The 26,280-nt window shown below is 47.1% G+C and overlaps 1 protein-coding gene across 10 annotated transcripts; it reads right to left on the bottom strand.

The window, feature by feature from the left end:
- Nucleotides 1-949: 949 nt before the first annotated feature.
- On the bottom strand, nt 950-26,280 carry LOC138113274 (uncharacterized). Of its 10 annotated transcripts, none has more exons than XR_011152078.1 (22): nt 26,139-26,280; nt 25,437-25,665; nt 12,505-12,588; nt 11,704-11,913; nt 11,109-11,270; nt 10,320-10,486; nt 8,659-9,235; nt 7,578-7,643; nt 6,916-6,982; nt 6,299-6,339; nt 4,871-4,933; nt 4,751-4,792; nt 4,496-4,656; nt 4,337-4,416; nt 4,213-4,250; nt 3,180-3,242; nt 3,060-3,101; nt 2,921-2,965; nt 2,775-2,845; nt 2,653-2,693; nt 2,528-2,568; nt 950-2,426 (listed from the first exon to the last, which is right to left on the bottom strand). XR_011152078.1 is itself a non-coding variant. In XM_069021437.1 (13 exons), exons 7-13 carry the CDS (start codon nt 9,100-9,102, stop codon nt 4,588-4,590), a joined length of 792 nt encoding a protein of 263 aa, XP_068877538.1. In that variant the 5' UTR covers nt 9,103-9,235; nt 10,320-10,486; nt 11,109-11,270; nt 11,704-11,913; nt 12,505-12,588; nt 25,437-25,626; nt 26,139-26,280; the 3' UTR covers nt 4,429-4,587. The 10 variants fall into 10 exon arrangements, 1 of the variants encoding a protein (XP_068877538.1); XR_011152075.1 differs by having other exon boundaries at nt 4,153-4,250; nt 25,437-25,626; XR_011152074.1 differs by having other exon boundaries at nt 25,437-25,626.

Genomic DNA, 26,280 nt, shown 5'->3' with positions numbered 1-26,280 from the left:
AAACCAAACACACAAGGTTAGAACCATTCCACCACACACACACCTCTTTCAGCTTCCACACAATCCCACCATCATCTCAACCACTCTCCCCCACCCTGGCTGCTCGGGAACGGGGTTCCCGAGAGCCTCCAAATTGTCCTGCCTGACAAAACCCCGGCCCGGCACGGTCCGCACCCAAACCTTGGCGATGAACGTCGCCTCGCAGACCGGCCGGGACCGAGGAAAAAAAAACCCAGCCGGGGGGGAAAAAAAAAAAAACCCCCCCAGCTGGGGTTTTTTTATTCTAAATTTAAAAATGTGTTGAAAAACCTAAAAGGCAAAAACCAAACACACAAGGTTAGAACCATTCCACCACACACACACCTCTTTCAGCTTCCACACAATCCCACCATCATCTCAACCACTCTCCCCACCCTGGCTGCTCGGGAACGGGGTTCCCGAGAGCCTCCAAATCGTCCTGCCTGACAAAACCCCGGCCCGGCACGGTCCGCACCCAAACCTTGGCGATGAACGTCGCCTCGCAGACCGGCCGGGACCGAGGAAAAAAAAACCCAGCCGGGGGGGAAAAAAAAAAAAACCCCCCCAGCTGGGGTTTTTTTATTCTAAATTTAAAAATGTGTTGAAAAACCTGAAAAGCAAAATCCAAACACACAAGGTTAGAACCATTCCACCACACACACACACACACACCACACCTCTTTCAGCTTCCACACAACCCCACCATCATCTCAACCACTCTCCCCACCCTGGCTGCTCGGGAACGGGGTTCCCGAGAGCCTCCAAATCGTCCTGCCTGACAAAACCCCGGCCCGGCACGGTCCGCACCCAAACCTTGGCGATGAACGTCGCCTCGCAGACCGGCCGGGACCGAGGAAAAAAAAACCCAGCCGGGGGGGAAAAAAAAAAAAACCCCCCCAGCTGGGGTTTTTTTATTCTAAATTTAAAAATGTGTTGAAAAACCTGAAAGGCAAAAACCAAACACACAAGGTTAGAACCATTCCACACACACACACTCACAGGCAGACACAACCACATAAGCACACACAACCTCTCACACACAGATACAGACAGTCACACGCTCTTCAGCTTACACAGTGACTGTAGCCATTCATCAAAACACTCCACCAATGAAAATACTTCGATACATCTTCCCTGGCTGCCGCTCCTCGACATCGAGCCGTAGATTCCGGGAAAATCGGTAGCATCTGTGACCATGGAGATCCAAAGCCACCTCGGGACCTGCAAGAAAATGTGAAGCGGTCAGAGAGTGGCCCGTGGCTAGGAGTTATCCCCACACCAGGCCCATAAATTTTCTACCCAAAACCCCACAGAAAATAAATGAACCCTTAAGTTTTATGACTGTTCTACCTAACTGTGACTCTACATGCCAGGGCAGGGCGGCTCCGACCCTAAGCGGCGAACAGAGGGGCGGCACCCCAAATTAAGAAAAGATGACACGAGGGCTTGAGATGAGTCTCCAGAAGATTAATTCTTGAGCACAATACACTTAGAGGCGATGGAACCTACTGAAATACTGCGGTCATGGAGGGAGGGTCCGATACCCTCCCTCTAGAGGTCCAAGGGAATGACATGTGAAAAGAAGCCAGTACTAAAACTGAGAAGGAAGATAGATGAGAACATCTTGTGTACTTCCTCCAGTCTCAAGAAGTGAAAAGGTAAAGATGCCAGAATAAGCCCCATCTGGGAAAGTAGGCAAGTAGAGTACAGCCAATACGGCCCAGAACAATGCAAAAAAAGTCACTGATATGCAACAAAGCCCTGTGACACAGAGGACAATGGACACTACATAACAGACACAACCTACAGAACATAGACACAAGTTGAAACTGCCCAGCAGTCTCACCTGATGGACCCAAGATTCCTACTGCAAGATGAGCCAGAGGCCGATGATGCCAAAGGAAAGAAAGCTCTATGGCAATAGCACATGATAGCAAAACATAAGTCCTTACAAGAAGTTGGTACCAAAGCTGTTAAGAGGATGCTCAAGCTCAGTAGGCCTAGAGAAGAAGGCAACAACTGCTGGGGGACCGGGGCGATCGCTCCGGACCCAAAGGCGAGCTCCTGGGCCAAAAGGTTTTGCGATGACATCAAGACTCAGAGAAGGCCGATGACATGAAGCTCGTGAGAACACGGAGACGGGTCGGAACCGTCCTGCCCGGCAAAAGGTCGGGTGATGCTGAGGAGAAACCCTCTCCCTTTACTTCTAAGGGGCCTATCCCTCTACAGCCCTCTCCTCTAAGCTAACTTCAAATTGCCTCCTGCAAGTCCAAAGGGTTTTCCCTTGTCCCCACCACCGATCCCAACACTTAGCTTTTGGAAGACGAGCCGACAAAATCCATCCTCAATGGAAATGAGCACACGGGCGCCATGGATGTTGATACGGTCCCCAGGGTCTGTTTTGGTGGCTGCAAAAATTCAGAAAAAAAATTCAGACCGCAGTGAGACGTCCCAAAAGCGACCCCTTCCGCAAGGCCTCCCTCCCTCCTAAGGGCCCAGGCTCGCTTACCTGCCGCTTCCAAACTTCACCTCCGCAGCTGCTCACGGCACCTAAGACAACAAAACAGAAAACGTCACTGTGGCCCTCGAGAATATTAATCCCCGGGGGTCCTCCGCACCAGTACCCTGGCTCACCTCAAATCTTCATCCGATTCCAGAGGCGGCCCAGAAAATACCTGCAAAGCGAAAAGGTACATGCTTAGCACACTGCCACATACCGCTCGCCTATTACTTGCCCCACTTAAAGGCCAACTCACCTGATTGTCTCTACTTCTTGGCACATCCAAGGCAGCAGCAGCACCTGCAAAGAAACAAAGCAAAAAACATCCTGAAAGACTCTGAAATCACAACCTCCCCCCTCCAATTAAAGTACACTGTACCTATAGCTTAAGCTTGCACCCACCTGGCTGCCAGCATCCCCGACCGGGACATCTTGCCAGTGGACCGCCTAAAATGCGCAAAAAATAACAGATGCTTAGAGCTGCACCAGAAATTGATAAGTGAGGAAGAAGAACTAGTTCAGTCCACTAGTCACCACTTACCTCACTCACTTCACCTTGATGGCTGAGATCCAGCTTGACCTCCTAAAAATAAAGACAAAGAACAATGCTGTAACACAGCCACCATTTGCGCTTGCTCCACAAACACAAATGGTGACTGACCTTCCGGTGGGAACCCCGTCACCCGGTCCAGGGCGCTCTGCCACGGATTTAATCCCTCCGCATCTGAAAGAAAGCGATGACAAAAGTCAAAGTGCTGCATGAGAACTTCACAGCCCCAGCTATCTTGTGTCAATCTAGGAATACCATCTAGAGGCCAAACTACAGCCTACACCACAAGTTACAAGTCCCCAGGCCTTGTCCTATTACACCCATATGCCAGACCGTGCAGCAGGGCAGAGCAGCTCCGGGCCAAATTTACGCAGACACCTGTGACACAGGAAAGGACAAAGGAGGGGATGCGATGAAGAGAGAAAACCCTCGTAGAGAAGAACGATCGCAAGGACCGAGAGACCGAGGAATGAGATGACCTAGGCGAGACCGACGGTGAGCCGATGAGGCTCGAAGAACCCCGGCAGAAGGACTTATTCCGAGAACCGCAAAGACGGATGCCCGAGAATCGTACGGTCAGAATCCTCTACCGCTCTTTGCATTCTGACAAGTCCTAATCCGCTATAATGGATCATTGCGGCATACAGCTGTGAATACAGCTCAGAACAAGACCATAAAAGACATCTGACTCGACGCTTCTAAAGAGAGATGCGATTCTGATACACCTCCAAGCTCTTGAGTCAAAGGATCGATGGTATCGGCACCGGGCCAAAGAGCACCGAGAGCAGAGATGCTAAGAATAACACCCAACATTTCCAATAAGCATCTCAAAGGGCTAAGGCAAAAGACCTGCAACAGAAGATGCCCAAAAGACACAGAATATACAATAGACAAGTGACACACACCGGGACTGCTCTGCTCTGCACACCTCGGCATTGTGATCAAAAGTGAGACTTGCCCTTTATGTGGCCTAAGGGGCCCCTTCCTGGACATCCCCACCTCCATATCTGACTCAAAAATCCCTCCCGGCGAGCCCTGACCCAACACCGCACATTCATTCCCTCAGTGGATTGTAGCCCTCAACTTATCTCTCAGGCATCTGGAGATGGGAATCCTCCTCAGGCACAACAGAAGGCCGGCTCACCCTCTGGGAAGCTCCTGTCATCACCGGGCTGTCGTCTCCTAGTCAGCCACAATAAAGAAAACCAAACATCACTACAGGAACTTAGTGGCACGTCGGCCAAAGCCCCGACAATTCCGCTACTCACCGTCCCCTAAGAAGGCCGGGGTCCTCCGACCGCACGCTTCGGCCGCGCTCCGAGGCCGACGCCGTCATCGCGGGGTATGCCTGGGTTAAGAGGAGACAAGGTGGTGTGGCATTGCTGAAACTTAAGTGGACCCTCCCTCCTCCTCCCTCCCTGACTCACCGCAACTCCACGGCCGTGGATGTACCGGAAGGTACCTCAGAAGAGAAAATGTAAAGGCTTCGTTGCAGAGTCCCGTAATACTTCCAGAGCGCTCACGACGGTGGCAAACCGGGTCTGTCGGGCGGTCGGCGAGAAGGTTCGGCATAAAAAAAGCGGACCCCCTAAAACACACAAATGACAATGGATGCTTAGAACTGCACCGGAAATTGATAACCGAGCAATAACAACTCGTTCTGTCCACCGGTCACCGCTTACCTCGCTCCATCGACCTTGAGTACTGCTATCCAGCTTTACCTCCTGAAAGCAAAGACAAAGAACAATGCTGTAACACAGCCACCATTTACAGTTACCCCACAAACACAGACGGCGACTGACCTTCTTGCGGGAACCCCCTCGCCCGGTCTTGGGCGCCCTGACACAGATTTCATCCGTCTGCATCTGAAAGAAAGCGATGACAAAAGTCAGAGTCCTGCATGATAACAGCTCCAGGCATCCTGTGTCAATCTAGGAATACCAGCTAGAGGCCAAACTACACCCTATATTACAGATTTCAAGGCCTTGGGACTTGTCCTACTGCACCTATACACCAGACTACACGGCGGGGCAGAGCAGCTCCGGGCCAAACCCATGCAGGCACCCGTGACACAGGAAATGACAAACGAGGAGATGCGATGAAGAGAGAAAACTCTGGCAAGAGGAATGACCGCAAGGACCGAGAGAATGCGGAGCGAGATGATCTCGGCGAGACCGACGAGGCTCGAAGAAGATGCTAACGGAAGGGCTTATTCCGAGAACCGCAAAGATGGATGCCCGAGAATCGTCCGGTCAGAATCCTCTACCGCTCTTTGCATTCTGACAAGTCCTAATCCTCTGTAATGGATCACTGCGGTGCAGAGCTGTGAATATAGCTCAGAACAAGACCATAAAAGACCTCTGACTCAATGCCTCTGAAGGGAGATGCGATTCCAATGTGCATCCAAGCTCGTCGGTCAAAGCTCCGACGGTATCGGCACCCGGCCGAGGAACGCGGATGCTAAGGATGATGCCTGGCATTTCCGATAAGCTGGCCCCTCGAAGGGCTAAGGAAAAAGACCTAAGACACAAGATGCCCAAAAGACACAGAACATACAACAGACAAGTGACACGACACGCACCGGGACTGCTCTGCCCGCCTCGGCATTGTGATCAAAAGTGAGACTTGCCCTTTATGTGGGCTAAGGGGCCCCTTCTTGGACATTCCCGCCTTCAAAGCTGACTCAAAAATCCCTCCCGGCGAGGCCCGACCCGGCACCCTGCTTTCATCCCCTCGGTGGGTCGTAACCCTCGACTTATCTCTCGGACGTCCGGGATGTGAATCCGCCTCGGGTGCAAAATAAGGCTACCTCGCTGTCCGGGAAGTTCCTGCCATCTCCTAGTCAGCTACAACAAAGAAAACCAAAACATCAGAAAATGTAAAGGCTTCATTGCAGAGTCCCATAACACTTTGGGAGGGCTCACGAAGGCGGCGAGGCGGCTCTGTCGGCCGGTCGGTGAGGGGATTTGGCATAATACGAGTGGACTGCTCAAAACACGCAAATGACGATGGCCGCTTAAAGTTTAGAGTACCGGCACTCGGCACCCGAGCGATAACAACTTTTTCCTTCCACCGGTCACCGCTTACCTCACTAACTTGACCTTGACTGCTGAGATCTGGCTTTATCTCCTAAAAGAAAAAGACAAAGAACGGTGCTATAACATAGCCATCATTTACACTTGCCCAGCACAGACAAACAGTTACTGACCTTCCTGCGGGAATCCCCTCACCCGGTATGGGGCGCTCTGCCACAGATTTAATCCATCTGCATCTGAAAGAAAGCGATGACAAAAGTCAAAGGGCTGCATGAGAATTTCACGGCTCCGACCATCTCGTGTGAATTTAGGAATATCATCTAGAGCCCAGCTACAACCTACATTACAAATTTCAAGTCCCCAGGCCTTGTTCTATTACACCTATGTGCCAGACTATGCGGCAGGGCGGAGCAGCTCCGGGCCAAACCCGTGCAAGCACCCGTGACACAGGAGATGACAAATGAGGAGACACGACAAGGACAGAAAACTCTCTGCGAAAAGAACGACTGCAAGCACATCAAAGGGCTAAGGCAGAAGACACGAGACACAAGATGCCCAAAAGACACAGAACGTAACAATAGACAGGTGACGCGACACGCACCGGGATTGCTCTGCCCTGCGCACATCGGCATTGCGATCAAAAGCGAGACTTCCCTTTATGTGGGCTAAGGGGCCCCTTCTTGGATATCTCCATCTCCAAAGCTAATTCAAAAATCCCTCCCGGCAAGTTCCAACCCGACACCCCGCTTTCATCCCCTCCGTAGGTCAGAGCCCTCGACTTATCTCTCGGATGTCCGGGGATGCGAACGTGCCTCGGGTGCAAAAAGAAGGCTGGCTCTCGCTACCCGGGAAGGTCCTGCTGTCGCTGGGCTGTTGTCTCTTAGTCAGATACAATAAAGAAAACCAAGATCAAACTATGAGTTTAGTGGCAAATAGCAACAAGTCGGCGGCTCGCTTCGCTCCTAAGTGCCCCTAGATTCTCAAGGCCCTAGCTTTATCCCTAGTCTAAGGCTGCGGCTGCTATTGTGATAGGCACCCAGGGTAGCAAGGGACAGAGTTACAAGGCGTTTCCATAAATGCATGGGATGTGTTTGCATGCCATAAAACTTGTAAATGCGGCTGCTATGCTTATGGAAAGGCCTTAAGCGGCTCCCAAATACACCGTGCCGCCTTCAAAAGCCCCCTGCTGTAACTCCTAACCCGCTACCCTGCTCGTCCTCCCTCTCCCGGTCGCAATGCTCAACTTCCCTATCGGAAGCCTCAATCTCGGACACCATCTACGGCACGAGGTAGATCCCTTTTTGGACACAATGAATTCACTGAAAAAATTTGAAGTATCCCACTCAACACAACCCAGAATAGCAGGAAGTTGCACTGCTCCAAAAAAAAAAAAACCTTAGCACAAAACCAGAAATTATAAAACCACCTTACCAACCCTAAACATGTAACCCAAATGAGTGAACTTAAATATTACCTGTATTCCATGGTATCTTCTTCCCAATGTCTTCAAAGCCTCTGTTGCTTTAGAGGCTAAAAGAGCCTGCTGAAAGCAAGCTGAGATAAGCAGAAAGATCCCCATCACTGAAATGAGAGGAGAGCTCTTACCCCACTCACTCCCAGAGAGGGAATGACTCCCCTTGCAAAAGCCTGGGCTTAATATACCCCTGGCCGGGTCCGCCCCTCGTTCCCATGATGCCCAGGGAAAAGGGAGGAGCCAAATCCTGCAAGGTATAAAAGCCCTCCTAGGAGTTGCCACTGTTTGGCTCCTCTGACTTAAATTTGAGGTGAGTAAAGGGCTTGGTAGGAAACTCTTCAGGGAAACGACGATGCTTTCTTTTTTTGCTTTTATATTGAGCAAAAGGGTGGCCGGCCGGTAAGAAATCAAACTTTGTGTTTTGGGAACTCAGCTAGGTAATTTGTTGTTAAGTTGCATAATTATTCCCTAGTAATTACTGAGTAGTACTCCACCTGTGGCTTAGTAGGGTAGAGAAGAATAGTAATTTTATTAACGATGTAACTCTCCTTGGGACCTCTAATTAAGGCTATATACATTATAAATAAAAATAAGACTTCTTAATACCCTCCTAGCTGCTATTAGGGTTACGTCCGTGCGGGGCTCGCTCCCGTATGACGTTCGGTACCGGGGCTTGGGTAGGAGCACCCTGAGATGCAATTTAAATCCTTAAAATGCTCAAAAAGGGAGAGCTTTCTTTGACTGAAGTCTTTAAAATGAGGGAACGGGCGGGAGTTGCCTCCACTTGAACCGATACAATGGCAAATTAATGGCTTCTCCCCTTCAATTTAATCCCCTAACCTATTGGGAAAAGAGGGGTTTTCCTCACTTTAAAACTCTCTGGTGCTGGAAAAAGGGGGATTTTTCCTCAATTCAAACCCTTAGAAAGGAGGGAGAACTGGGCTTCCCCCTCAATTTAAACCTTACAATGATGGAAAAGGGGGAGATGAAAGGGACCTCACATACTGCCCTGCCCGCTCAGGTGCTGCCCCTTGGCACAAGAGCTCTTCCCTGGGTGTTTTCTTGAAGCGATGCTCCTTACCCGGGTGCATCCGGCCGCTCCCCGGCTCCTGCGGAGCGCTGCGACCGTTGTTCCCGAAGCGTCTCTCGAGACGCCTCCGTTGGCCCCTCTCGACCGGCAGCTCCCCGTGTAGGTGTGCCTCGGGAACCCTCTGAAAGCGACCTCTGGCAGAGCCGCCCCCTCCTCATCCACGCCGGTCGCGCTCGGTGCTGCCGCACCTCGGAGCGGGGGGATGAGGCGGAGAAAGGTCCTGCCGGTCGTTCCCTCCCCTACGTGGGCCGTCGTCCACCCCCGAAACGCCGGGGTGTGGGGCTTTCCTTTCCGTGGAAAAGGACCGGCCTTCTCGTCCGGGTGCACGTGGCCAAAATTGGGATCCCGCCTCCAAAATTCCCTATGTCCTAGGCTTGTACTTACCGAGGAAATTCCCTGCCGATCGCAAGCGATTACCGGTAATGGTTCTTCCATAATTGTTACTGACTTCCGTTTCCTTTGAAGTGTTTGACGTGTTCCTCGAGGGGGTCGAGGGTTTGGCCGGGTCGTTTATGGCCCGTCCCGGCAGGCCCGGACCGAACCCGAGCGCCCCCGTCGCCGGTCCGCCCTGAATTTCGGTGAAATATTGATATGGTTTATAAATACTCCCTTTCCCTGCTACTCGGTCTTTCCTCGTGTATCTGCAGGGAGAGGGTTTACTCTATCCCTTGATCCCACCCGCAGCTCTCCGGCCCAAATGCCGATGCTTGCGGACACGATCTAAGCAGAAAACTACTACGAGTGTTGGCTTTTTGAAGTAAAAGTCTTATTGTACATCTGGCTGTACAATTTAAAAAAATGCATCTATTGATGGTCATTATGGGAAAGCTTTTCAGAGGAGAAAATACCCATTTTGGTAGCACAGATCCCATTTTGACAATACTGCATTTTTGTGGGTTTGGGAATCCTGCCTGTACAAGACATCTGAAAATCGGTATTTTACAATTTGATATTTGGAAACGGGGTCATTTTGATATTTTGGAACTTGATATTCTGTTGTTTTGAAATGGAATTAGTTTGGTATTTTGGAACCTGGTATTCTGATATTTGGAAACCGGGTAACTTTGGTATTTTGGAACTTGGTAATTTGTAACTGGGTTACTTTGGTATTTCTGAACGTGTTCTGGCAATTTGAAACTGGGTTACTTTGCTACCTCTGAACGTGGTGTTCTGGTATTTTGAAACTAGGCTATTTTAATATTTTGGAACTGGGTATTGTGGTTGTTTGAAACTGTTTTTCTGGTATTTTGAAATTTGGGTTTCTATGATTTTGAACTAGGTTATTCTGGTATTTTGTTCCAAAATACCAGACAAATAACAAACAAAACAAAGAACAAAATTTTTCTGTAGGCTGTTTTTTTGGTGTATTTGTAGGCTTTTTTTTTTTTCCCTGTGTATTGTATGATGAGCTTTTACTGGTTTTGTAACCTCGGGGTTTGGTTTTTTGTAATCTGCGCCTGGCAGGGACCTGGGGCATCCCGGTCGAGTCTCTAGGCTTCGTTTGCTGTCTTCCGCTACGATTAACAGTTCCTGGCATGGGAACTGTTAAATTACAGACTATATGATGAGACGCTTCCTGAAACAAATTAATTCCAGCTAAATGACTCTTCCTGCTCTGCAGTTCCTATACCTGGCCCGGTTTAAATCCGTACCTAGCCCGACTCTTCGGTCCTTCCGTTTCCTACCGCTCTGCTCGGGGCTTTGCACCTCAGGCTCTTTCCTCCCTCGGTGGCGTCACGGCAGAATGCGGCGAGGTTTTGGCCGGCACTTGACGTCTCCGAGATGAACTTACCGAGAATTCTTCTGCTTTTCGCTGCACCTGCCACAACAACATTTGTTCACTGAAATAAATGCTTTCCACAATGAACTAAAGGTGTAAGGGAACAAGCGCTGCACTGTTGGGGAGGAGGATAGTTTGGCAAGGGAATTACACAGATCTGGAGGCTTGGCAGAATTGAAAAAAAGGCAAGAAAAACACAAGAACTCCAAGCCCAAGCTACATCCACTACACAAAACATATTGGCCATAAAAGCAAGAAATTCCCATCTGCTTCTAAAAAACCTAAGCAGCACAAAACAAAATCTATTTTGCTAGAGTTCTGCTTACCATAAAAAACCCTGATTAATTTAATCATGACACTTAAACTTCAGGCATATTAGAAAACTTGTACTGTCTGAAATGTCAGGGGAGGCTGATGCAGCAGCTCCACCCCAGTCACTGTGCTGGAAAGCACAGGAGGCACCTGCTACATCACAGGTACTTTTGGAAATAAATAGAACGCAGCACTTTAGGTTGTGACAGATTGTAAAGCACTGTACCTAAAAGCCCCATAACATAAACATGTACTGAAGCTGAAGCAAGCACCACATTTGAAGCTTCTTTCCATCCTGTTCCTTCCACCCACTTGCTGCAGTTCCCTGGGAGCTGCCAGGAGCACTTACTTGCACTGAAGCATCTCCCATGATGAATTTTGCCCCTTCAATAACAGCTAAGTAGGAGAACCGGAGCTGATCTGCAGTCTGGATGAGCCCCATCCTGTACTTCCTCATTTCCAGGAGAACCTGCTTAACATCCACGGAAGAAGGGTCTTTCCGTTTGTCCATCTGCAGATAAAAACGTGAAACGTGTTTTCTGCTCTGATGAGGTTCACTACAATGACTCACTTTGTGGTAAGGCCTTCACACCACCCTCCACATTACAGAACGAATGAACTCACATACAATTGGTATCAGCAGCTCTTTACTGGGTCTCCAAAAACACACAGGGGAAAACACTGGGCCTCAAAAATGCTGCTTTCCCTGAAAGCAAAGCCTGTCTTTGCGAATCACTCTGAAAACTGGAGACTTTTCTTCCCCTAACTCAAAATGGCCACTTAGGAATGAGACCTGCCTTGGAATACACTCCCAAAACAGCAGAGTAAAACAACAGGAAATCACAGGGAACCCCTCCAGCCCCTGCTCCAGCTCCTTTAAGGCTGCACCAAAGCTCCCCTGAAGGTGCCTGTGCAGGAGAGGTGGCCCTGCAGGTGGCCCTTACCAGCAGCAGACAGGTGTCCACCGGGCAGAAGGTGCCCGACCTCCCGATGCCAGCGCTGCAGTGCACCACGACCGGGCCGTGCCCGGGGCTCGGCGAGCCCGACTCCCGCACCTTGAACGGGAAATTCAGGAACGAGGCCGGCGACTCTGGGACCCCAAAGTCGGGCCAGGTGGTGTAGTGAAAGTGCAGAATCTCCCGAGTTTCCTGGGTCTGCAAAAACAGGGTTTGGGAACAGTTTTAGTTTGGATACACCAGTCAGAAGGACTGACTTAAATTCCAAGGACAAAGTTTCAGGGAGTCTCAGGGAGTTTTTATAGCTGCACAGCCAAGAAACTAATTACAAGTAATTGTCTCTTGTTGTGAAGGTCTCCACTGGGACCAAAGGGAATTGGGTAAGTAAATTTACTTATTTACAATTCAGTTATTTCAGTGCAGCTCAGAAGCCTGTGTCACTCTGGGTATGGCTGAGACATGAAACCGCCTGGAGTGTCCCCAGGTACGTCTCAGAAATATCCAAGAGTTTCATTTCCATGACATCTCATGCAGAATCATCAAATCCAGACCAATTCGTGACCCCCAATTTCAAGCCAATCTCCTGGCCCGGCTGCGGCGCGATTCATCTGGTGCCCCGAGATGGGACCCTCTCTGCCCGGCTGCCGGATCCAGGGCTAAGCGGACCTCCCGGTCGCGACCCTGAATTTTCAGGGGGAGCTCGGCTGTCCTTTCGCTCGTGGCGGGGGCGGACAAGGACCATCTGCACCAAATTAAGGTATTTGCTATTCCTTTTAAACACAGAAATACCTGCAGGTCCAGGGTTCGAGTCCCTGAGGGTGGGTTGAAAGTCCCGAAGAAGACTCGGGACTTTTGGGTCTCCCAAAATTAGTCCTGGGCAAGAAAAAAAAGTACTTTTAAGGGGTTGGACCCCGACTTTCAAAGGGGTTGGACCCCACTGGGAAAGGTACCTTTAAGGGGCTGGACCCCACTGGCGTGTGCTATTGTACTGCTATTTTTGTTTTGTCTGTCGCTATTCTGCTGCTGTGTGAGTGAGAGTGGATGAGACGTGCTGTCAAAGTACAAAGCGAGTGAGAGGCTCTATCTGCGGTTCCGTACCCCGGCGACGGGCTCGACCGGAGGAAAGCGAAGCGTTTGGCAAAGAGCGAATGAGCATAAATCACATAAACTGTCGGTTTGGAATTCAACCTTACTGTCCAAAGGGGGTGGATTTTAGAGGAGAAAGATTTTAGCTATTGAATTGAAAACATGCAGACCCCCAACGCCTTTCTGATATAGCTCCATCTGATTTCCCTTTTGAAATCCCGTGTTAAGTGTGAGAAAACGGTTGTGAAGCTTGTCTTTGTGTGCATGTATTAATTGTGAGAGAAAGTGGTATTGTATTTCTACTAGATGGAGTGGGTGGTGTCCAAGCTGCCAGAGGAGAGAGCTTGGTATCAGACTAGAAAGAGCAGGAATAAAGAACTTGGCAGAAAAGGAAAGTGCAGATAATGTTAAAGGGGAGAGTGGCAGAGAATAGTGAGAAATTTGAGAGGAGCTGGTTAGAAAAGTACAGCAAGCGTATGGAAGAAGAGATGAGGAAAAGGCAAAAGCAATGGCAAAGGTGATGGCAGAGGTTGTAAGAATTGTGGACATTGTGGTTAATAGGTTTGGGTGTTTAGTTCCCTTTTCTGCTTGGTGTTTTGTGCGGAGCTGCGAGGCTCCTGTTATGTGGTGCTTGTGCAGAGCTGAAAGGCTCCTGTTTGGAGGGGACCCGTGCCCCTGTGCCTTTTGTGTTTTGTTGTGAAAAGCCAAAATTGGCAGGTTTCGGTTCTGAGGTGAATCCGGAGCTCCTATCTTGTGGGGAACCCTCCCCTGCCACCGGTCTGTGGTTTATTGTGGAGAACTAGAATTGGCAGATTCTAATCCTGCGGCCAATTCTGCAGCTGCTGCCTTGTGGGGATGGTGTTGTCCCTGTGCAGGCCCAGGTATTTGTCATGCAGCCTCATCTGCGGGGGCTGTAAAGAAACCTATGGGGAGAATGTTTTGCTGTCCTTCCTTGGTTAATTTGTTAGTCACCTCTCTACTCCTGGGGTGGACTTGGTAAAAAAAAAAAAATATTGAGATAAGGAACAATTGGTTACTAAAAGATGATTGATTACTAAAAATGTGATTGGTTATTTAAAAAGAAAAAAAGGCGACTCAAATGCCTGATTCACAGACTGCGACTCTTGCAAAACTCTTAAAAGCAGTCTCACTCCCTCCGCTGAAGAATCAATTGGAAGAAACCCCACCGAAAACCTGTGGGAGACAACAAAAGTGGTGCGACAAGCACTTCATAGAATAAAAACTAAAACTCCACTTGAATAAGTTAATGCAATTAAACTCTTGTTTCACTCAGACTTTTTTTTTTGGGGGAAGTTTGTTTCTTTTCTCTTTTCTAGGAATGTCAAATGTCCCGACATCAAAGATAAAGCAAGCAGTTTGAGAGCAAGGAAACTGCAAGCAGCAAAATCACACCTAAATGTGATAACCGTTGCTTCGCTGTCACTTTGTGTTAGCCCTATAAAGTTTTACTTCTTTTTTAATAATCGGTCTAGTGGGCCAAATTTTCACTTTTCTTTTATAGGAATCTACCAATACCTGAGATGGAGCTGTGTGAAAACCAATGAAATTGAAAGTGTCACCATAATTGCTTGCATTGTCAGTTGGTTAATGTTTGTAATTTGTTTGTGTTTTCATTGCAAGTGACAGATCAAATAGTAGTTAAAGCATTCTACATATTCTTGAGTTTAATTTTTGTCTAACTTGTTTTGTCTTTTTACTGAAAAATGGTGTGGCTCGGGTCTTATGGATGTATAATTTGTTTCAACCAATATTATCCTGAGAGTTGGTATAAGAATTTATACATATTTGAAATCCTACAAATATGGACTAACCCTCCCGGTTCTGCCTCAGAAGGCTTCAAAATTATTATAATCTGGCTAAATTTTTTGGATTTTCTAATTAGTGAATTAAAGAGTCTTGACAAAACACAAGCAAATGCTACATGAGAAATGATTGAATCCCCCTTCCTAAACCAGGAGGGATACAGAAAAGCCTTCTACCAGCTCTCAAACTAAAGTGCTGTTCAATCTCATGCCATATGTCTTAAGAGGATGTTTTAACTTTTCCTCACCCCTCCTATTTATAGCATATTCTGCAATGTCAGTTGTAGGTGCAGAATGGGATGAAGGCAATTTATTCACCAAAAAAAAAAAAAAAAGGCTACATGAGGTAAAAAGAAAAAAAAACCCCTAAGTTTGAAAGAGAATTCATTTCATTTTTAATCCCACCAAAAATAAAGCCACAGTTTGTAGTTTGTGTCAAGATTAAATGACAAGAGTGCTATAATCTGTCTCCTGGAAAACAGAGCATAGCCCTGATGTAAAGATATGTTTGCATGAGAATATTTTGTATGAAAATGTTCTGTGTGTTAGTTTTGTATCATAAAAACTAATCCTTCATAATGTATAGAATTATATAGCAGAGTAAGAATATCATTATAACAAAAACTGTATAAAGAAGTTACAACCAAAGAAGCCTCCTGAAGATACCTGACTAGGACTTTGAAGTGTAAGTTAAACCACTAAGATTAGATAAAGGGAAAACCCATTCTTTGCCCAACTCAGGCCTAGGAAAAAAAACAAAACCAAACCAAAAAAAAACCAACAAAACAAACAAGACTGAAAGAAGAGAAATACCCATAGATAGTAAAATAACAAATCAGATGATCCCATTAGTAAGAGATGTTGAAATTCCAGGGAGATCAAAACGGGCTCCCCCAGTGATTATTGAACTACTGGAAGGGGTACAACCAGTGTCAGTTAAACAATATCCACTAAGGCATGAAGCATGAGTAGGAATGGAACCAATAATTAGTAAATTTATTGATCAGAAGTTGTTGAGAGAGTGTAGGTCTTCCTGCAATACCCCAATTCTACCAGTACAAAAGCCAAATGGAAGTTATTGATTAGTTCAGGACCTGAGGACACTTTACTCACAAAATTACCAAGTGACTGAGTGTGGTTTTCAGTTTTAGATTTAAAGGATGTTTTCTTTTGTCTGCCATTAGCTGAAAGCAGTCAGGAAATTTTTGCCTTTGAATGGGAAAACCCCAGAACAGGGAGAAAAAGCCAGCTTACGTGGACTGTATTGCCACAAGGATTCAAAAATAGACCCGTGATATTTGGAGATCAATTAGCCGAGGAACTGGAAGCCTGGACGCCGCCGCTTGGGAAAGGGAAGGTACGCTCTTGCAGTACATCGATGATCTATTAATAGCAACAAGGACCTGTGAAGACTGCAAGAACTGGACTGTAAGTCTTTTAAATTTTCTGAGACTAAGTGGACATAGAGTCTCTCCTGAAAAGGCTCAGCTAGTCCTCCACAATGTTACATATCTGGGGTATGAACTGGCAGGAGGGGAGAGAGCCTTGAGAGACAACAGGAAGGAGGCAATTTGTCAAATGCCCTGGCCAACTGAAGAACCAAAGAACTGAGAACTTTTCTGGGAATGACAGGATGGTGTAGATTACGGATCTGCAACTATAGACTCATTGTGAAACCTTTATACCAACTCCTAAAAGAGACTAGGGGAACTCACCTATGCTGGACACCAGAGACTAATAATGTATTTGTAACTCTACTGGGCATACCAGATGTCACTAAACCTTTTCTGTTGTTTTGACATGAGAGACAAGGACTGGCGCTGGGACTTTTCGCACAGAAGCTGGGACCCTACAAAAGGCCGGTGGCTTATTTCTCCAAGCAGCTGGACGTGGTCAGCCACGGAGAGCCTGCACTGCGTGCAGTGGCAGCCGTGATCCTGAACGTAGAAGCTCACGAGTTCACACTGGGACAGTAGATAACTGTTTTTGTCTCTCACACGGTGTCAGCAGTGCTCACACAGAAAGGAAATCACTGGTTAACCCCATCTCGCTTTCTCAAATACCAGGCTGTCCTAGCAGAATCGGAGGATGTGAGTATCCAAGTAACTAACATTTTAAACCCAGCAGCTTACCTGGGGCAAAGCTGCTGAGGAGCCTGTACGGCATGACCGCATCGAAACCGTGGACTCGGTTTACTCTGGCCGCCCGGACCTAAAGGACTCTCCGCTAGAAAATGCGGCAAACTGGTTCACCGATAGGAGCGGTTATGTCAAGAATGGTAAGCGGCTCGCTGGGTATGCAGTTATAGCCACAGATGCTGTCATTGAGGCAAAACCATTACCTGTGGGGACATCAGCTCAAAAGGCTGAAATAATAGCCCTAACTCGAGCCTTGGCATTGGCCGAAGGAAAACCTATCAACATTTGGACTTATTCGAGGTATACTTTTGGGGTGGTACACGCTCACGGGGCTATCTGGAAAGAAAGGGGTTTATTAACCTCACAGAAGAAATCAAGCAAGCTACTGAAATTGTACAGTTACTGGAATCAGTGGTAAAACCTTCAAAAGTGGCTATAATGCATTGTAAGGGACAGTCCCAGGGTAACACTATCCCTGAACTGGGAAATGCTATGGCAGACAAAACAGCAAAGGCAGTGGCCAGTGGGCTTCAGATCCAAGCCCTAGCTCTAATTCCTTCTAGCATCCTTATAAGTAAAAAAATAAAAACAAACCACCATATGACACTGATGATTTAAATTGGATACAAGAAGACAAGGGACAAATGAGCACAGATGGGTGGGCTAGGATAAAGGGTCTCATAATCATACCCAGAAAACTGTTAAAATTATTTATCCAAAGCGAACATTGCATCAGATCACCTTAGATTACAGTTCTTGAAGGTTTGAGGAGGTATGAGACAAACTTACAGCATGGTTACCCAACTTACCCGGCTTAAACAATTGTTTGTAATAGCTATTTGTGTTATTGCATTGTTACTTAGTGTTTGTATTAGTAGTTACTGTTGTATGATATTATGTACCTGGAATCGAGATGCTTATGCTCCATGGCACAAGCATAAACTTAGAACTAAGATAGAGAAGGGTTCTTACTTTAAAGACATGCAAGATTTGTAAAGAATTACAAATACCCAAAGAAAAGGGGGGGATTGAAGAAGGGGCAGTCAATAACTAACTCATGTAAGCACAAGTTAACTAGCTGGAGACAGCAAATGTTAGTTCAGACAGCAGATGCTAATTACACAACCTAAGAAGCCAAATTCACCTTAATCTTGTCAAGATAGAGGTGTAATAAATAAAGGTATTTTGTTCATTGAAAACAGCTGACACAGGCCACAACGTACATAACAGGAAATGTCTTAACATATCCATATGTAAAGGTTGTAAGTGCTGTAAGTGTACTATTGTTTAAGCTCCAGGAAGAAAAGCGGGGGATACTAACTGACCAAATATGGAAAGGGTCACCCAGAGGGCACTTGAAGAAGACTACTTGCCTTCAGCTATCGACCACCAGAAGGCAGAAAACGACCCCCTAGCAACAAGCTCACACATGCGTAGAGTACTCCCTTGAAGATAAGTTACCAGGAAATGATCCTGCATAAAAGAAGGACTGAAATTTGCAAACCCCTGCGGCAGTCGGTGGAGCGGGGACTCCCCTGTCGCCCAGCGCTGATTTTGCTTATGCCTTGCTTGCTGTAATTAATAACTTCTCTAATTTGATTAAACCTCCTTGTCTGCCTCAGTCAATCACAATTTGGTGCCGTGACTCGGATGGGAATGGTACGGTGAGACAGAGATAGGGGAGGCGCCCCACCTCTGGTGGCCTCGGTATCCTCAGTCTTTACCTCGCTCCCACCGACGAACCTAAACTCAAGGCATTAAACAAAGGGAACCGGTCGGCCCCATAAACTTTGTGCGCAGAGGTCCGGACGAAGACGCTGGAAGCGTGAGTATTTGCGGAAAAGGGATCCGTTCGGTCGGGGTCGGGTATCCTGGAGTGTGGCGAGTGCGGTGTGTGAGAGGGGGGCCGGCAGCCGGACTCCCCAAGCGAGTGTGGACCCTCAGTAGTGCGGTTCCCATTGCCCGCGAGGGCGTGGGCCACGAACCAGGGGAAGCGAGTGATTCCACACACAGAACGCCTGAAGGCACTCCAGAGGATGGGACAGGGGAAAAGCAAGCCCTCTAGTTCCATGAGGTTTCCCCCAGTACCTGAGGATAGTCCGTTAGGGCTTTTATTGAATAATTGGAGGCATTATTCGAGTACACAGAATAAAGATAAGGCCAAGATGATTTATTATTGTATAGAGGTCTGGGGAGGAAAGCAGATATCACAAAATGTATTTTGGCCTATATTTGGGTCCTACGAGGACTGGGTGAGACAGGATTTGAATTTATGGGTAAATTCCAAAACTCCTTTTAGTCGAGAAGAGAGTGAATATGCAAAAATATGGATAGAGACCCCCGGGGTACTCCTGTTTACTTTAAAGGAAAAATCTGAAAACTCGGAGGTAAGAAGAAAAGATAAAAAGAAAGAGGAAGTCCCGTTGATTCCACCCCCCTATATACCTCCGCAGGCCCCGCAAGCACCCCCACTCCCACTCCCTGAGCAGCCCCTAGAGGAAGAGGAAGGGAATCCTGAACCCGAACGGGAGGGACCAATGACAAGGGGCAGAGCTAGACGTCATAACCTCTATCCATTAAGAGAAGTGCCTATGGGGGGACCCCAACCAGGAATTGGCTTTATTTCAGTTCCCCTTAGCTCTGGAGATGTACGGGACTTTAAGAAGGAAATGGGGAACCTATTAGAAGACCCCCTGGGAGTTGCAGAGAAGCTAGATCAATTTTTAGGCCCTAATATATAGACCTGGGATGAGTTGCAGTCAATTCTAAATATTCTTTTTACTGCAGAAGAAAAGAACATGATTAGGCGAGCGGGAATGCAAATTTGGGATGCCCAACATGCCCAAGGCCCACAGGCAGATATCAAATGGCCTTTACAAAACCCTAATTGGGATCATCAGGATCCAGCACACAGAACTCATATGCAGGACTTAAGGACAATAGTTATACAAGGGGTCCGAGAGGCAGTACCGAGAGGACAAAACATAAATAAGGCCTTTAATGAGAGGCAGAGAAAGGAGGAAACTCCAACAGATTGGCTAGAAAGGGTAAGAAAGAATCTACAGCTGTATTCAGGCCTGGACCCAGACACACAGTTGGGTCAGGCACTTCTGAAAACTCAATTTGTAGCCAAATCATGGGATGACATCAGGAGGAAGCTAGAAAAACTAGAAAATTGGCAGGAGAGAGGATTAGATGAATTGTTGAGGGAAGCGCAGAAAGTATATGTCAGGAGGGATGAAGAGAATCACAAGAGACAAGTCAGAATGATGGTGGCAGCAGTAAGGGAAAGCAGAAAACAAGACTCTCCCCGCCGAATGGGGCAAATACCCAGAAAGGCCCCTAGGAACACAGAGGGAAATCAGAGAGTGGAAAGGAGGGAAGCAGTCGTATGTTTTTATTGTGGGGAGAAGGGACACATCAGAAGGGATTGTAGAAAGAGGATAAGAGATGAAAAGATGTTTAAAGAAGATTAGAGGGGTCAGGGGCTCTACTTACTGGGGACCAAGAAACATCCAGAGCCCTTGATAAAAATAAAAGTCGGTCCCCAGTGCCAGGAATTTGAATTCCTGGTAGATACGGGAGCAGAAAGATCAACTATCCAAGTTTTACCATCTGGATGTAAAGTCTCCCGAGACACCGCCCTTGTAGTGGGCGCCAAGGGTGAACCTTTTGAGGTCCCTGTTATTAAAGATGTCCTGATAGAAACCGAATCAAAAATAGGAATAGGAAGCCTTTTGTTGGCACCAGAAGCAGAGTATAACCTCATGGGTAGAGATCTCATAGTAGAATTGGGAATAAACCTAGAGGTAATTAATAAAGAATTGAGAATCAAACTATGCCCCCTTAGAGTAGAGGATGAAAAGGAAATTAACCCTGAGGTATGGTACACGCCTGACAGTGTGGGCCAACTGAACATTCCGCCCTTCTCCGTAACCATAAAAGATCCAGAAATTCCAATAAGGACCAAGCAGTATCCCATATCCCCAGAAGGGAAACGAGGACTAAAGCCTGAAATAGACAGACTAATAAGCAAGGGACTCCTAGAAGCCTGTATGTCCCCTTTTAATACACCCATTTTACCAGTAAAGAAACCAGATGGATCCTATTGATCAGTGCATGATTTAAGAGAAATTAATAAGAGGACAGTGGCCCGGTTCCCGGTGGTTGCTAACCCATACACCCTATTAAGTAGACTAGGGCCAGAAAATCACTGGTGTAGTGTAATTGATCTAAAAGATGCATTTTGGGCCTGCCCCTTAGACGAAAATAGTAGAGATTATTTTGCCTTTGAATGGGAGGACCCAGATACTCATAGGCGACAACAGTTGCGATGGACCGTGCTGCCACAGGGGTTCACAGAATCACCAAATTTATTTGGACAAGCATTAGAACAAATCCTCCAAGAATATCAAACAAGAGAAAACATTACTTTGATTCAGTATGTGGATGACCTCCTGATTGCAGGAAAAAAAGAAGAAGAAGTTCAGGAGGAGAGCATTAAACTGTTAAACTTTTTAAGCTTGAAGGGACTAAAAGTATCAAAGGCAAAATTACAGTTTGTAGAAGAAGAAGTAAAATATTTAGGCCATTATTTGAGTAAAGGAGAGAAAAAAATAGACCCTGAAAGAGTGAAAGGAATCCTCTCACTCCCGCCACCAAGGAGCAAGAGACAAGTAAGGCAATTGCTAGGATTAGTAGGCTACTGTAGACAATGGATTGATAATTATAGTACCAAGGTTAAATTTCTGTATAACAAGCTCAGTCATGACGGGTTATTGAAATGGAGCAGAGAGGATGAGCAGAGCTTAGAACAACTGCAACAGGATTTAATTAACGCTCCAGTACTAAGTTTACCTGATTTTAAAAGACCATTTTATCTATTTGTAAACATTGAAAATGGGACAGCATATGGAGTATTAACTCAATATTGGGCTGGGAAAAAGAAACCGGTAGGATACTTGTCAAAGCTATTAGACCCAGTAAGCAAGGGATGGCCTACATGCCTACAGGCAGTGGTAGCCTGTGCTCTCTTGGTAGAAGAAGCACGTAAAATAACTTTTAATGGGGAACTCAAGGTACTATCTCCACATAATATTAGGGGAATATTGCAACAAAAAGCTGAAAAATGGGTAACAGATTCGAGACTTTTAAAGTATGAAGGGATCTTATTAGATTCCCCAAAGCTAACACTAGAGGTCACTACACTACAAAATCCGGCCCAGTTCTTATACGGAGAACCAAATGAGAAAAAATTAGCCCATGATTGCATGTTAACCATAGAAGAACAAACCAAAATCCGACCGGACTTAGAAGAAGAAGAATTAGAAGAAGGGGAGAGGCTGTTTGTAGACGGATCATCTCGGGTAATCGAGGGAAAGAGAGTATCTGGCTATGCAATCATTAAAGAGGAAGGGTCAGAAGTCTTAGAGTCAGGACCTCTAAGTAGATCCTGGTCAGCTCAAGCTTGTGAATTGTATGCAGTCTTACGAGCTCTGAGATTGCTGAAAAATAAAACAGGGACAATATATACAGACTCCAAATATGCATATGGAGTGGTACATACATTTGGAAAAATATGGGAAGAACGAGGGTTAATAAACTCTCAAGGGAAAGACTTAGTCCATCAGGAGCTAATAAGACAGCTACTCCAGGCCTTACGGGAGCCTAGAAGAATTGCTGTAGTACATCTTAAAGGACACCAGAAAGGATTAGATTTTAGGAGTAGAGGTAATAATGGGCCAGACCAAGAAGCAAAAAGGGCAGCACTTTTGGTTATACAACAAGTTCAGGATAAGGAACAACCAAAGGAGAAATTCCTCAATAAAACTAGAATGTATAGTTTTACAGAACAAGAAAAAGAGAAACTATCACAAATGGGGCTAAAAGAAAATTCAGAAGGAGAATGGAAACTCCCAGATGGAAGAGTAGTACTACCTAAATCAATAGCAGTAGAAATTTTACCAAGGTAACATAGCCAAACTCATTGGGGAACACAAGCACTAGCAGACCAGTTTGCCACCAAGTATATGTGTATTGGAATATATAATTTGGCAAAACAAATTGTTAAAGGCTGCATAACTTGCCTTAAAGTGAATAAGGCTTATTTAAGAGAACACCCATTGGGAGGGAGACCACTAGCACACAGGCCCTTTGCTAACATACAACTAGATTTCACCGAATTGCCCAAAGTAGGAAGAAGTAAATACTTATTAGTTATAGTATACCATCTAACGCATTTTGTCGAAGCATTTCCCACAGCAAGGGCAACAGCACAGACAGTGGTCAAAGTTCTATTAGAAAATATTATCCCTAGATATGGAATAATTGAGACTATTGACTCCGACCGAGGACCCCACTTTGTATCTAAAATCATCAAAGAAGTAATGGGAATTATGGGAATAAAGTGGGAATATCATACCCCCTGGCATCCCCAAAGTTCAGGACGAGTAGAAAGAATGAATGGGGAAATAAAGAAGCAATTGACAAAGCTTATGCTTGAAACCAAGTTGTCGTGGGTGAAATGTCTACCATTAGCTTTGTTAAACATACGGACTCAACCAAGATCTGACATGGGAATCTCCCCTTTTGAGATGCTGTATGGAATGCCTTATAATATGGGGGAACCTCAAGATCACCCAAATTTAAGAGACCAAAACATGAATCATTACATTATTACCTTAATGAAATATAGAGAAGAATTATGGAAAAAGAGCATGATAACTCAAAGGCCCCCGCTAGAACTTAAACTACATCGAATTCAACTATTTAATTACACCCACGATTATTGTATTCAAGTGTCCATCATACCCCGAATCACGTATCATCCTAGTGAATACATGTACCAACAACACACCACAGCAGATCATCACCTAGTAAAAAGAGAACCTTTTATTGCATTAACCATAGCAACCCTTCTCACTATAGGAGGAGTTGGGGCAGGAACTGGAGTAGCATCCTTAGTCACCCAGCAAAAAGAATTAAGAGCACTAAGGGTCTCAGTAGATGAAGATCTAAGCCGAATAGAACAAGCAATTGATGGCCTAGTAAAATCAGTAAGATCTCTATCAGAAGTAGTCCTACAAAATAGGAGGGGATTAGACTTATTATTCCTTCAGCAGGGAGGACTGTGTGTAGCACTCAAAGAGGAATGCTGTGTTTATGCAGACCACACTGGGGTAGTGATAGACACCATGACTGAACTAAGAAAACGGCTAGAACAACGGAAAAGAGAAAGAGAGGCACAACAGAGCTGGTATGAATCCTGGTTTAATCATTCACCCTGGTTAACCACTTTGTTATCTACCATTGCAGGGCCTCTAATTCTGTTAGTCCTAGGACTCACATTTGGGCCGTGTATATTCAGTAAGCTGATCTCCATAGTAAAAGGGTGCTTAGAAGTAGCACATTTAATGCTCCTTAGGGCTAAATACCAGCAGATACCAGAAAATCATGAAGAAGAAATGTTAGAATTAGCTAAACAAGAGCTAAAAAGATTCAATGAACAAAAATGAACAAGAGAAAAAGGGGGGATTGTAATAAATAAGGGTATTTTGTTCATTGAAAAGAGCTGACACAGGCCACAACGTACATAACAGGAAATGTCTTAACAAATCCATATGTAAAGGTTGTAAGTGCTGTAAGTGTACTATTGTTTAAGCTCCAGGAAGAAAAGCAGGGGATACTAACTGACCAAATATGGAAAGGGTCACCCAGAGGGCACTTGAAGAAGACTACTTGCCTTCAGCCATCGACCACCAGAAGGCAGAAAACGACCCCCTAGCAACAAGCTCACACATGCGTAGAGTACTCCCTTGAAGATAAGTTAATAGGAAATGATCCTGCATAAAAGAAGGACTGAAATTTGCAAACCCCTGCGGCAGTCGGTGGAGCGGGGACTCCCCTGTCGCCCAGCGCTGATTTTGCTTATGCCTTGCTTGCTGTAATTAATAAATTCTCTAATTTGATTAAACCTCCTTGTCTGCCTCCGTCAATCACAGAGGGGACAAGGATTATCTCAGAGGCTGCTAAATCATTCATTATTTAAAGCCGTGGCTCAGTTAAAGAGCAATACCAATTAAGCTCCTGGATAAAAAGCCTGGGAGATCGGGGTTGGGTTTTTTCCCATTGTTCCTTTCGGTGGCTTTTTGCAAGCAAACTATGAAGCGGACAAGCCGCAAGCGTGCTACAGCGCCCCTTGCTGGGACTCGCTCCGGGCTGGCGCTGTTCCACGGTGCGAGGGGACCGGAAAAGCCACGCGACCCACGGAACCGGCGGCACTCGCCGCCCGAGGACGGCCCCGCGCTCCCGGAACCGGGAGGAGCGCGGCTCGCGGCACGGAAGCGGCTCCTCCGGCAGGCGGGGGCGGCCCCGCGCCGGGAGACCCGTCCCGCCCCCGGCGCCTGCCGAGCGGCACTGGCGCCGGGCCGAGGGGGACCCGGCGGCGCGCGGCTCGCGGCACGAAAGCGCCTCCTCCGGCAGGCGGGGGCGGTCCCGCGCCGGGAGACCCCCGCCCGCCCCCGGCGCCTGCCGAACGGCACCGGCACCGGCGCCTGACCGAAGGGGACCCGGCGGCGCCCGAGCCCCGCGCACGGACGGCACGGAGCGGGCGGGACGACCGGGGGCGGCGCGGCTCCGTGCCGCATCTCCCGCCTGCCGGCCCGGCGGCGCTCACCTCGGCTCCGCGCGGCTCGGACCGGCGCGGCTCCGTCGGTCCCTGTCGGCGGCCCAGCCCCCAAATTCCCACTCCTCCTCAGAAATTCCCCAGGGGCCGGGAGTGCTCCCGCGCGAGACATTCGGTGCCGGGGCATGGCCGGAAGCGACCTCAAATGCGGTGGCACGCTCCGATTCAAACCTTTCAAATGCTGGAAAAGCCGGAGTTTCTTTCAATTTAACCCCTGAAACTGAGGCAACGGGGGGTGTTCACCTCAATTCAAACCAATACAATGGTAAATAAATAAATGTGTTCTCCCTTTCTATTTAATGGTCTAAGATACCAGAAAGAGAGGAGTTTTCCTCAACTCTCAAATGATGGGGAAAGGGCGATTGTTACCTTCATTAAAACCCTCAAAAAGCAGGGGCAGCAGGGCTTCCCCCTCAATTTAGAACTTAGGTTGATGAAAATGGAGGGGTTACCCTCCATTCAAACCCATAAAATGGTAACATCTGTGCTTTCCCCTTCCATTTTAAATGGAAGTGGGATCCCCTCGTTCAAACACAGACAATAACGAAGGAGGAGTTTCTTCCCTCCATTTAAACTCCTTTTGTTCTCGTGATCCCCATTTTTTCTGAGGGCACGGGGGGAGGGACTGGCAAGATGAAATCAGAAGGGAAAAATAGAAAGAACCCCCCCCCGCAAACCCACTCACCGGCTCACCTGCTTAGCTGCAGCTGCCTGGCGCCTCCTTTGGCAATGCTCCGCATCTAACTGCATCCGAGTGCTCCCCCAGACCCTGTGAGATGCTCTCACCGTCCTTTCGTGAGAGACCGCCCTAGGACCTCACCGTAAGCCCCTCTCC

This window comes from Aphelocoma coerulescens, chromosome 7 (assembly GCF_041296385.1).
Source record: "Aphelocoma coerulescens isolate FSJ_1873_10779 chromosome 7, UR_Acoe_1.0, whole genome shotgun sequence".
NCBI lineage: Eukaryota > Metazoa > Chordata > Aves > Passeriformes > Corvidae > Aphelocoma > Aphelocoma coerulescens.
Note: the sequence above shows the minus strand (reverse complement) of the source record. Positions and strands in the feature narration are given on the sequence as shown.